Source organism: Macaca fascicularis, chromosome 11 (assembly GCF_037993035.2).
Source record: "Macaca fascicularis isolate 582-1 chromosome 11, T2T-MFA8v1.1".
Taxonomy (NCBI): domain Eukaryota; kingdom Metazoa; phylum Chordata; class Mammalia; order Primates; family Cercopithecidae; genus Macaca; species Macaca fascicularis.
Genome location: NC_088385.1, coordinates 116,276,853 through 116,289,421, shown reverse-complemented (window position 1 = coordinate 116,289,421; position 12,569 = coordinate 116,276,853). Strand labels below are relative to the sequence as shown.

Sequence of the window (12,569 nt, the reverse complement as noted above, 5' to 3'; positions counted from 1 at the left end):
GAACAAGACTCCGTCTCAAAAAAAAAAAAAAGAAAAGAAAAAAATGACCTCCAAGATAATGATGTTAAGTGAAAAAAGCAAGATGCAGAACTACACAGTGTGCTATTATTGTGCAAAGAGAAAGAAAAAGATAAAAGGAGATACACGTACACACATCCTGGCCCCCCGGTTTTTTTAATTGAATTTTTTGTTGTTGTTTAACCCATTGCAGTTCTAAACCTATGGTGATATGGAACAGAAACCTGCAAATAGTACAGAAACAAATTAGAAGTGTTCCCTCCTGAAGTCAAAAAGTTCAGGGAGCTTCAGCCCTGGTGGGTGAAGAGAGAGATTCAGAGAATTTTTTCCTGTGTGATGCCCTCTCTGTGGATTGGTTTGTGAAGCTAATGGCCATGACCCCAGAGGGGAAGCCATTAGAAGAACGCTGTCTCTCATTTGTCAACCAGACACTTCCACTCCCGTGTTCTCCTCTGCATGAGGCAGAGAGTAGCAGACCCACTTCACCGATGGGGAAACCTGCCATGTGGTCCCCAGCAGGGAAGGGGCTGGGCTGGGACTCAGACCCAGAGAGCGACTGTCTGGTGAATCCAAAGTTAGGAGTTGCTCGTCTATCCTGAGTCCTAAAAGGTTGAGATAAGCAGTCCCACAAGTGGTAGAGAAAGTTCAGGAAGGCAGAAAAAACACTCCTGCGGTGACTATTCACTTGCTCACTCCGAAAATGTTACCTTTAGGGTTAAGCTTTTTATAAACCAAGCTAATAAAAGCTAATGTTGTACAAAACAGTTAACTATTTTAATACAAAATAAGGCCCTTAAAAACTCAAGGTTTTAGGCATGGCATGGTGGCTCAAGCCTGCAATCCCAGCACTTTGGGAGAGTGAGGTGGGAGGATCACTTGAGGCCAGGAGTTCGAGACCAGCCTAGGCAACAGCAAGATCCTGTCTCTACAAACAAAAAAATCAGTTGGGTGTGGTGGTGTGTGTCTGAAGTCCCAGCTACCCAGACTGAGGCAGGAGGATCACTCGAGCCCCAGAGGTTGAGGCTGCAGTAGGCTATGATGGCGCCACTGCACTCCAGCCTGGGTGACAGAGCGAGACTGTCTCAAAAACAACAGCAGCAGCAGCAGCAGCAGCAGCAACACTTCTTAGATTGATGAGATACATGGAAAGGCAAAGAGATTGGGAATTTCATCGGCAGCCCTGGGGGTTAATACCATCCCCAGCCCCCACCTCATGATGTGACCTTGTGCAAGTTGTGACCTGTCTGGGTCTCAGCTTCCTCGTCCTCAGATCATGTCACCCCAGTATATTCTCATGACACCAGAATGAAATCTCTACTTCGCTGTGGACCTGCCCCTGCCAAGCTCTCAGCCCCCTGTCCTAACATTTCCCCTCGTCCAGACCATAGGACCTTTGCACACGCTGGGCCCTCTACCTGGAACACCTTCTGAACCTTCTATGGCCAAAATCATTCGCATTCAGGTTTTAGCTCAAAGTGACCTCCGAGGGGTGTTTTCTCTAATCACCTAAATTAAAAATGTTCCCTTCAATCACAGTTCCTTCTGTATTCTCTTTGTAGCACTTCTTACTGATGGATAACTTATTTGTGTATATATTTATTATCGATTCCCCAACTCCTGACTGTAAGCCCCATGGGAACAAGAACTCCATCTTGTTCACTAATGGCCTCCAGAGCTGGTACCCAGCGGGGCACCATACACATTTGAATGGCTTGTTGACAGAAGTGTCCACACAGATTATCTTAAATATCTGTTCTGGCCATGACATGCCAGAGTTCTAACACCATGCATGGAAAAGAAAAATCCAGAAGGCAAATTCTACCAAAATCACTATCGTGGGTAATATTTCAAAATCATCAGAAACACATACAGTTAAGTGTCAGACTTACTTCTTTCAGATGTCTGTAAAGAAGATCATTGTTTTTTTCCAAGAATCCTGTAAAGCATTGAATAAAAATTTTTTGAATCAATGACTCTGCCTAAAAATACAATTCCATCCCAACTCATTGCAAAGGGAAATTCTGAAAAATAATTTCTTAGGATTAGCTCATAATTTCTCAAGCTTAGCTCTATGGATATTTGGGGCTGGGTCGTTCTTTGTGATGGGGGCTGTCCCATATATTGTGGGGTGTTGAGGAGCATCCCTGGCCTCTATTCACACTAGATCCCAGTAACACTCTCCCCAGTTGTGACAACCAAATATATTTCTAGATTATATGGTTTGGGTCTGTGCCCTCGCTCAAATCTCAAGTCAAATTGCAATCCCCAATGTTGGAAGAGCGGCCTGGTTGGGGGTGATTGGATCGTGGGGGCAGATGTCCCCCTCGCTGTTCTCATGATAGTTTTCAGGAGATCTGGTCGTTTAAAAGTGTGTAGCACCTTCCCCTTCACTCTGATCCTCCTTCTCCAGGCATGTTAGACATGCTTGCTTCCCCTTCGCCTTCCACCAGGATTGTAAGTTTCCTGAGGCCTCCCCAGCCATGCTTCCTGCACAGCCTGAAGAACTTTGAGTCAATTAAACCTCTTTTCTTTATGAATTACCCAGTCTCAGGTAGTTCTTTATAGCAATGTGAGAATGTACTAATATGCTAGACATTGCCACATATCCCTGCGAGGGCGTGGGTGGGCGGATAACATGTCCCTCATTGAGAACCAGGTCCTCAGAACTGAACTCATGGCACAAATGCTATACTCAACCCTGTGTGCTGTCATATAAATATGCACAGTCTTTACACTAAGTATTGCACACTTGCCCTAGTCCAATAGCAAAGAAACACACGTACACTGAATATACAGAAACAGAGGGGACACTGAACCTCAAGGACAGCCAACTGGGACTCTGTAAATAGATGAGAAAATTCCCCATGACTGAGAAAAAACAAACTCAAGCACCATGGCTGGTGGTATCCAAGAGCATCTTCAGGCAAAGACAGACATGTCATTTCCAGGTTTAAAACTTGGCTTATCTGTCGACCTAAAACTTAATCAGTTAATAATTACATCAGAAAGCCAATGGCATTATAAAGGCAAAACCAGATTTATTTATTTATTTATTTTTTTGAAGTTGGGGGAGTAGCCAAGCATCGTGTCTCGTGCTTGTAATCCCAGCACTTTGGAAAGCTGAGGTGGGAGGATCGCTTGAGCCTAGGAGTTTGAGACTAGCCTGGGCAACATAGTGAGTTTGAGACTAGCCTGTCTCTACACCAATTTTTTAAAAAACTTAGCTGCATGTGGTGGTGCATGTCTGTAGTCCCAGCTACTTGGGGAGCTGAGGTAGGAGGATCGCCTGAGCCCAGGAAGTCAAGACTGCAGTAAGCCATGATTGCGCACTGTACTCCAGTCTAGGCAACAGAGTGAAACCCTGTTTCCAGAAAAATGATTAAATAAAAATTTTAAAAAGGCATGCATCAAAAGTGTTTAAGAAAAAAAATGGTGGCATAGAAGCAAGCTGGCTTCACTCCCCCGACAGAAAACCAAAATGAAATAATATAGCATGAGATTATCACCAGAAATATCCCAGAACTCAACTATGAGGATGACATAATTCCTGGTGCTACAAAGAAGTAGACAATCTGAGAGCAGATGGTAAGAGAATCAGATTTCCTTATCCATGATGCCCCCCATCTGCCTGGCACCAACCACATGGAAAACTCCCCACCACCACACAGTTTCTACATGGAAAAACGTGAGATCAAGGGAGAGTGAGTGAATGTGTGTGTGTGTAGCCTCACATTCATAGGTATATGCAGAAAACGTTTCTGTTTTCCTGGAAGTAGTTACAAGAAACTGTTTATTCTTGTGGTTCCCCCTGAAGGAGAGACTGAGAGTAAAAGGCATTTGAGTTTTCCTTTTGTTCTCTTCTGTGCTGTCAGCAGTTTACAGCTCTATATGTGTATTATCTTTATTCTTTAAACAAAAATCAAGGGATTATCTGCACAAAGAGACTCATCCTATTTAAAAATGTTTTCTTTTTGTCACTTTGCATTCAAAGAAAAAACCCTAATACCTATACATGTTATTACTTTTTAAAAGATTCTTAGAAATATACTCTTATTTAAAAGTAAAAATAATGTTGGGTGTGGTGGCTCATGCCTGTAATCCCAGCACTTTGGGAGGCCGAGGCAGGTAGATCACCTGAGGTCAGGAGTTTGAGACCAGTCTGGCCAACATGGCAAAACACTGTCTCTACTAAAAATACAAAAATTAGTTGGGCGTGGTGGCAGACATCTATAATCCCAGTTACTCGGGAGGCTGAGGCAGAAGAATGGCTTGAACCCCGGGAGGCAGAGGTTGCAGTGAGCCAAGATCACGCCACTGCACTTTAGCCTGGGTAACAGAGCAAGACCTTATCTCAAAAAAAAAGAAAAAAAAAAAAAGCAAAACTAATTTCAAACCAAAAGTAAAAGTGACAAAAGAAAATGAAGAAGAGTTAGACTTCATCAAAACTAAAAACTTCTATGTTTCAAAGGACACCATCACAAAAATGAAAAGACAACTCATAGAATTGGAGAAAATATTTGCAAATTGTATATCTGATCAGGATCTAGAATCTAGGATATATAAAAAAATTCTTTTATATATCAATGTAAAACAACCTAATGTCAAACATGGGCAAAAGATCTGCATAGACATTTCTCCAAGGAAGATAAACAGCCAATGAGCATGTGAAAAGATGTTTAATATCATAGGTCATTAGAGAAATGCAAATCAAAAGCACAATGAAATACCACTTCACACCCACTAATATGGTTAGAAGAACATCATATTATAGGCCGGGCATGGTGGCTCACGCCTGTAATCCTAGCACTTTGGGAGGCCAAGGCGGGTGGATCATGAGGTCAGGAGATGGAGACCATCCTGGCTAACATGGTGAAGCCCCGTCTCTACTAAAAATACAAAAAATTAGCCGGGCGTGGTGGTGGGTGCCTGTAGTCCCAGCTACTTGGGAGGCTGAGGCAGGAGAATGGCATGAACCCAGGAGGCGGAGCTTGCAGTGAGCAGAGATGGCGCCACTGCACTCCAGCTCGGGCAACAGAGCAGAACATCACACATGGAACATAACAGATATATAGAATGATATAACACAAGCATGGGTGAGGCTGTGGAGACATTGGAAGCCCTCATATGCTGCTGGTGGAAATGTAAAATGGCGCCACTACTTCAGAAAATGACCTGGCAGTTCCTCAAAAGGTTAAGCATACAGTTAACATATATATTTTTTATTTTGAGACGAAGTCTTGCTCTGTCACCCAGGCTGGAATACAGAGGCACGATCTCGGCTCACTGCAACCTCTGCCTCCCAGGTTCAAGCCATTCTCCTGCCTCAGCCTCCCAAGTAGCTGGGACTACAGGTGTCCACCACCACACCCGGCTAATTTTTGTATTTTCAGTAGAGACGGGGCTTCACCAGGCTGGTCTCAAACTCCTGACCTCAGGTGATTCGCCCCCCACTTGGCCTCCCAAAGTGCTGGGATTACAGGCATGAGCCACTGCACCCGGCTAAGTTACCATATCTAATCTAATAATTCCATTCCTAGGTATATACGTAAGAAAAATGAAAACTTATGCCCATACTAAAACTCATACCAGCATATTCATGGTAGCCTTATTTATAATAGTTAGAAGGTATAAACAACCCAAGTGCCTACCATGAGTCATTGATGAATGCATGAACAAAATGTGGCATATCCACATCATGGGATATTATTTGACAATAAAAGGAATGAAAGCATGGATGAACCCTGAAAAAATTATGTTAAGTGAAAGAAACCAGACACGAAAGGCCACACGTTGCATGATTCCAGTTATAAAAAAAAGTAAAAAAAAAAAAAGTCAAATCTATAACCTGGGATTATAGGCATGAACCAGAGCGCCCCAAATCTATAGAGAGGGAAGGTGGATCAGCTGGTTGCCTTGAGCTGTAGGGGTGGGGTTAGAGGGAAACAGAGAGTGCCTGCTAATGGCTACAGGATTTCTTTTGAGAGTGATACAATGTTCTAAAATGAATGGTGGTGGCCAGGCATGGTGGTTCATACCTGTAATCCCAGCACTTTGGGAGGCTAAGGTGGGTAGATCACCTGAGGTCAGGAGTTCCAGACCAGGCTGGCCAACATGGCAAAAACAAACAAAAAAATTAGCTGGGCGTGGTGGTGGGCGCCTGTAACCCCAGTTACTTGGGAGGCTGAGGCAGGAGAATGGCTTGAACCTGGGAGGCACAGGTTGCAGTGGGCCGAGACTGCGCCACTGCACTCTAGCCTGGGCAACAGAGCAAGACTCTCTCTCAAAATAAAAATAAAAATAAAATAAAACAAAATGAATGGTGGTAATGTTTTCACAACTCTGAATATATTAATACTAAAATCTACTGAATTGTACATTTTAAAATGGGGTAAATGGATGATACGTGAATCACATCTCAATAAAGTGGTTATTTACAAAAATAATAAATACAATTAGAAAGACTTTTTCGAGTGGCTTGAATGCAAGGTTAGGGAATGTTTGGGATGACCGTGCACCATTTCCTCTGTGGACTCGGAGTTTATTGTAAGACACCAGGCTGGGCACACACATGGCTGTCACCTGTACCCCACAACCACTTACCCTTAGTGCAGTATGTGACCTCTCCTGCATAGTGGAGGAGGCGGAACTCCATCCAGCCAATCCTCTTTCGGCCCTTTGGACCAGCCAGCTTACGGCTACGAGACAGAAACAGACATGAGTTGAACTATCTTTTTTTTTTTTTGAGATGGAGTCTTGCTCTGTTGCCCAAGCTGGAGTGCAGTGGCACGATCTTGGCTCACTGCAACCTCCACCCCCCTGGGTTTAAGTGATTCTCCTGCCTCAGCCTCTGGAGAAGCTGGGATTACAGGCATGCGCCACCACACTCGGCTAACTTTTGTATTTTTAGTAGAGATGGGGTTTCACCATGTTGGTCAGGCTGGTCTCGAACTCCTGACCTCGTGATCCGCCTGCCTCAGCTTCCCAAAGTGCTGGGATTACAGGCGTGAGCCATCACACCTGGCCTATGAGTTGAACTTTCTACTTCACTGACACAAAATGGCACCAATATCTGAAGCAAAGAGTAAGAGAGAGATGCCTTCAACCAGTTAGGTCCACATTGAAAGCCACCACACAGGGAGGCTCACAGGAAGTCTTGTTACTTATTTTCTGGCTATAGACCAAGATTTCTTTAAAATTAGATCCTTTGGCCACGCGTGGTAGCTCACACCTATAATCCTAGCACTTTGGGAGGCTGAGGCAGGAGGATCGTTTAAGGGCAGGAGTTTGAGATTAGTCTGGGGCAATACAGCAAGACCCTATCTTAAAAAAAAATACAAAAAATTGGCTGGGAGTGGTAGCATGTGCCTTGTAGTCCCAGCTACTCGGGAGGCTGAGGTGGGAGGATTGCTTGAGCCCAGGAATTTGAGGCTGCAGTGAGCTATACTTACACCACTAGACACCAGCCTGTGCAACAGAGTGAGACCTTATCTCAAAAAATTAAAAAACAAAATTAGATCCTTTCTTCCCATAAATGCTGAGAAATAAAAGTATAGAACTGAGCCACAGAAACACATGTATTTGTATAATGAATTCACTTCTGTTTTTCTAGGTGATGTAACTATGAACAATTTTATATCTTACATTTTTATGATGTTGAAAGACTAAAATGCTCATAAAGCATCAGTTTTCAGTTTCTACAGATTCTTGATTTTTTTTTTTTTTGGAGATGGAGTCTCGCTCTGTCTCCCAGGCGGGAGTGCAGTGGTGTGATCTTGGCTCACTGCAACCTCTGCCTCCTGAGTTCAAACGATTCTCCTGCCTCTGCCTCCCGAGTAGCTGGGATTACAGGTGTGAGCCACCATGCCTGGCTAATTTTTTGGATTTTTAGTGGAGATGGTTTTTCACCATATTGGGCAGGCTGGTCTTGAACTCCTGACCTCAGATGATCCACCCGCCTCAGCCTCCCAAAGTGCTGGGATTACAGGCATGAGCCACCGTGCCTGGCCAGATTCTTGATTTTTTTAAAATGACTTTTATTTGAAATTGTCACATATATTGACAGCACACATACATTCTAAGTGTACAGCTCAATGAATTTTTGAAAACAATATGCCTGTATAACCAGCACCCAGATTAAGAAGAAGAGTATTCATTACCAGTCCTTGAGAACCCCCACATTGAGCCCTTTCCAGTTGCAACCAGACATGTAACAGCATAAGTGAATTTTTACCCAGTTGTATGCGTTGCATTGCATTGGAATTATATAGTATGTAGTCTTTTTTTTTCCTTTGAGACGGAGTCTTGCTCTGTTGCCCAGGCTGGAATGCAATGGCGTAATCTCGGCTCACTGCAACCTCCGCTTCCCAGATTCAAGCGATTCTCCTGCCTCAGCCTCCCAAGTAGCTGGAACTACAGGTGCATGCCACTATGCCCAACTAAGTTTTGTATTTTTAGTAGAGACGGGGTTTCACCATGTTGGTCAGGCTGGTCTTGAACTCTTGACCTCAGGTGATCTGCCTGCCTCAGCCTCCCAAAGTACTAGGATTATAGGCATGAACCAGAGCGCCCGGCCATAGTATGTACTCTTTTGTGTCTGACTTCTATCACATTTGTGTAACTTACATCATTGCATGCAGTTACAGATTATTCATTGCACAGTGATATATTATTCCATTTGTGAATGTACCCCAATTTATTTTTCCATTCTTGATTCACTATATAATTTCATGTGCTTATCCTTTGCAATTTCATTTACTTACCCTTCCAGTATTCTACAACAGGTCTGAGAAAGCCATCACCATTTACTAAGTCTTTACCATGGCCAGAAATTGCACCCAGGCAATTTATGGCATCATTTACAAAACTGGATGGTAGGTATATTAATAACCCCATCTTGTAGCAGGGGAAACACAAATGCAGGAGCATTCATCTGGTCTTGGGGCCAGGTACGGTAGCTCACTTCTGTAATCCCAGCACTTTGGGAGACTGAAGTGGGCAGGTCACTTGAGGTCAGGAGTTCGAGACCAGCCTGGCTAACATGGTGAAACCTCATCTCTACTAGCACACGTCTGTAGTCCTAGCTACTTGCAAGGCTGAGGCAGAAGAATCGCGTGAACCTGGGAGGTGAAGGTTGCAGTGAGCCAAGATCGCCCTACTACACTCAGTCTGGGCAACAGAGCAAGACTCTGTCTCTAATAATAATAATGACAATAATAATAACAACAATAAAAAACCCTGTCTCTACAAAAAATATAAAAATTAGCCAGGCATGGAGGTGTATGTTTGTCGTCCCGGCTTCTTGGGAGGCTGAGGTTGGAGGATCACTTGAGCCTGGGAGGCTGAGGCTGCAGTGAGTCGTGATCATGCCACTGCACTCCAGCCTAGGTGACAGACTAAGACCATGTCTCAAAACAAAACAAAACAAAACAAACAAACAAACAAACAAAAACTTGTAATTCACTTAATTTCTACTAACAAAGGGCTGGCACATCTATGAGTGGTATATCATAAAGATATTTTTATGTATGAAGTAGTTGTTCTCTTGAAGAACATTATCCAAATACTAAAAAAAATGGAGATACAATGATCTTCCCCCATGCAAAATCTGGTCAAATAGAGTATGTACGTTTCGAAGTGTGCATGTTTGCCCACTTTCTCTTCCAATTTCTCCAGGAAACTCAAGTCTGTAGCAGGACCAGGCCGAATGCATTCTTCATCCTTCAAAAGAAAAAGAGAAGCCTCAATCCACAGCACCACACTCCATCAATGCCAAGTTTAAGTGCTTTCACCAGCTGGAGCAGAAAGTACTGGACTAAAGGACTGTCATTTCATATAAGTGCAGGTGAACATTCTGGGGGAAGAAAGGGGCTTATCCATGTGTTTGGCTTCTAAGATTTGAGAAGGGGACCATGGAACCAGAGGGCCTGAATATCCCATGAAAAGGCAACTCTCCCACCATCTGACTCAAAGTCTTCCCAAAGATACTCCACAGCTACTACGACCAGCTTAGTGCCAACCTCATCTTCTCTAAACCAGTCATCGCTGACCACGATTACCATGTGTACAGACTCTTGTTGTAGAAGAAAAGCCCTCATGGAAAGAAAGTATAAAACCAGTTGAGTCGAAGCTTTCATATTTCTTCAGTTCATCTTTCTATTTCCTATTTTTCATCCTCAAGAATGATACCATTTAGTTGGCATCTTAAAAATTACAGGTGTGGTTGAGTGAAGCGGTTCACATCTATAATCCCGGCATTTTGACAGGCCAAGGTGGGAGGCTGACTTGAGCCCAGGAGTTTGAGACCAGCCTAGGCCGCATGGTGAAACCCTTTCTCTACAAAAAATTTAAAATTTAGCCAGGTGTGGTGGTATACCTCTGCAGTTCCAGCTACTCAGGAGGCTGATGTGGGAGGATTGCTTGAGCCCAGGAGTTAGAGACCACCCTGGCTCAACCTTTTTTTCTGAGATGGAGTCTCGCTCTGTCGCCCAGGCTGGAGTACAGTGGTGTGATCTCGGCTCACTGCAACCTCTGCTTCCCGGGTTCAAGCAATTCTCCTGTTTCAGCCTCCCAAGTAGCTGGGACTACAGGTGTACGCCACCATGCCCGGCTAATTTTTGTATTTTTAGTAGAGACAGGGTTTCACCATACTAGTCAGGCTGCTCTCTAACTCCTAACCTCAGGTGATCCACCTGCCTTGGCCTCCCAAAGTGTTGCGATTACAGGCGTGAGCCACCGCACCCGGCCTGGCTCAACCCTTTTTAAGCCTGGGAAAAAGTTCTTCCAAGAGTTGTAAATGCCGGGTGAATAGGCTCTAATGCAACATTAATTTTTCTCACCAGAATGGATATGATTCCTTTATGTCTCTCTTCTACCAAATCACAGATGATCTTGTTGTTGAAATATTTAATTGGCTCCCACTAAAATGACAAAGAGAAATTAATTCTTCAAGAAATATTTAGATGAACGTAAAAGTTGGTTTTAAATTGGTTTTCTAAGACATCTTTTTTCAAAATCTAATTTTTATATTCAACCTTAAACAAATTATATTTTCTGAATATCAAAATAATTTCTCAGGAAATAAGCAGAGAAGGGCTAAAAATTAATCCTCAGTACTAATTAGGAAAATCGCCAATGAAATAATATTTCAATTAAATGTCTTCAGTGGTTGGGCACAGTGGCTCACACCTGTAATCCCAGTACTTTGGGAGGTCGAGGCAGGAAGATCACTTGAGTCCAGGAGTTCGAGACCAGCCTGGGCAACATAGAGAGACCTTGTCTCTACAAAAAATAAAATAATTAGCCAGGCATGGTGGCATGTGCCTGTGGTCCCAGCTACTTAGAAGGCTGAGGCAGGAGGATCACTTGAGCCCAGGAGGTGGAGGTTGCAACAAGCCATGATTGTGCCACTGTACTCCAGCCTGGGTGACAGAGTAAGACCTTGTCTTAAAAATAATAATAATAATAATTTAAAAAATCTTTAGCTAGATTAAGAAACCAGATGAGGAGAAAACATCAAAATGTTTACCTCTATGCCTTCCATTTCATATTCTGCCTGTTCTGCTTTTAGAGTCCTCTCAATTAACAGTTGCTGGAGTTTCTCATTGCAGTAATTTATACAGAACTGTTCAAAACTAAAGATACAAAAGATTTAAATAACTAAAGTTACATAAAGAGAACAATTTTTTAAAAATTATATTCTTTTTAGGGATGCTTTTTAATAAAGAAAAAACAAAGTCCTTATTAATAAAATAATTTACTAAATAAATCAGAAGAGTCAAGTGAGAATATATTTGCATTTTTATGGTTAGTTGACATCTAGGATGGTCTGTAAATTAGAAACTATGTAAATCTAGAGATTTTCTGGGGACAGGAAAATCAATCTAGTAACATTAGCGAATGATTTAAATCTCGACTGAAACCTTAAAAAAGGGCAAAAGACAGGTAGGGAGGTAATGACAAAACGTACCCATTCTTGTCAAAGACTTCAAACCCGTAGATGTCCAGTAATCCAATTACAGTTTTCCTGGTGAAATCCTGGTCAAAATAATACACTCCATTCATAGTTAGGTCTTTTCCTTTGTGCTACTCAAAACTCTGTTGCTGCTCCCCCAAACTGGGGCTTGGCGCTAAAGCTCATGTCTCCTCTTTCTCCAACAATACAGAACCTTTGGGTGGAAGTAATTTCCCTAGCCTGCTGCTCCTGCCTGCTCAGATCCCACTGCGGCTTCCATAGCCATCACCTGTGGAGTGAGACCTTCCCCTTCTGATTCACTTCTTTGCTTCAGCTCTCCTCAGCCTCCCAAGCCCATGTACAATCCAAAAAAAAAAAAAAAAGAAGAAGACGACGATGACAACGATGAAGAAAAATAAGAAGGAGAAAAGGACCTAGATAGATAAGAAGATGCCTATCCAAGTAAGAGGAGTAAGTACCCTCAGGCCACGGCGAATATTCAAAGATAATGTATTTATTTCAGGCTGGGTGTGGTGGCTCACGCCTGCAATCCCAGCACTTTGGGAGGCTGAGGCAGGTGGATCACTTGTGGCCAGGAGTT

General features: G+C 43.1%; 1 protein-coding gene across 6 annotated transcripts in view; it reads right to left on the bottom strand.

Annotated features, from left to right (window-relative positions):
* The window catches only part of MYO1H (myosin IH), a 99,496-nt gene that overhangs the window by 23,735 nt on the left and 63,192 nt on the right, over nt 1-12,569 (bottom strand). For all 6 annotated transcript variants that reach the window (XR_012420598.1, XR_012420599.1, XM_045365895.3 and 3 more), the window contains 6 exons: nt 11,984-12,051; nt 11,543-11,648; nt 10,854-10,934; nt 9,644-9,735; nt 6,619-6,713; nt 1,908-1,954 (listed from right to left, as the gene is read on the bottom strand). Coding sequence is in view for 4 of the 6 variants with exons in the window: in XM_045365895.3 (XP_045221830.1) it covers nt 1,908-1,954; nt 6,619-6,713; nt 9,644-9,735; nt 10,854-10,934; nt 11,543-11,648; nt 11,984-12,051 (489 nt within the window). In the remaining 2 variants the exon portion in view is untranslated. The remainder of the gene's footprint in view (nt 1-1,907; nt 1,955-6,618; nt 6,714-9,643; nt 9,736-10,853; nt 10,935-11,542; nt 11,649-11,983; nt 12,052-12,569) is intronic.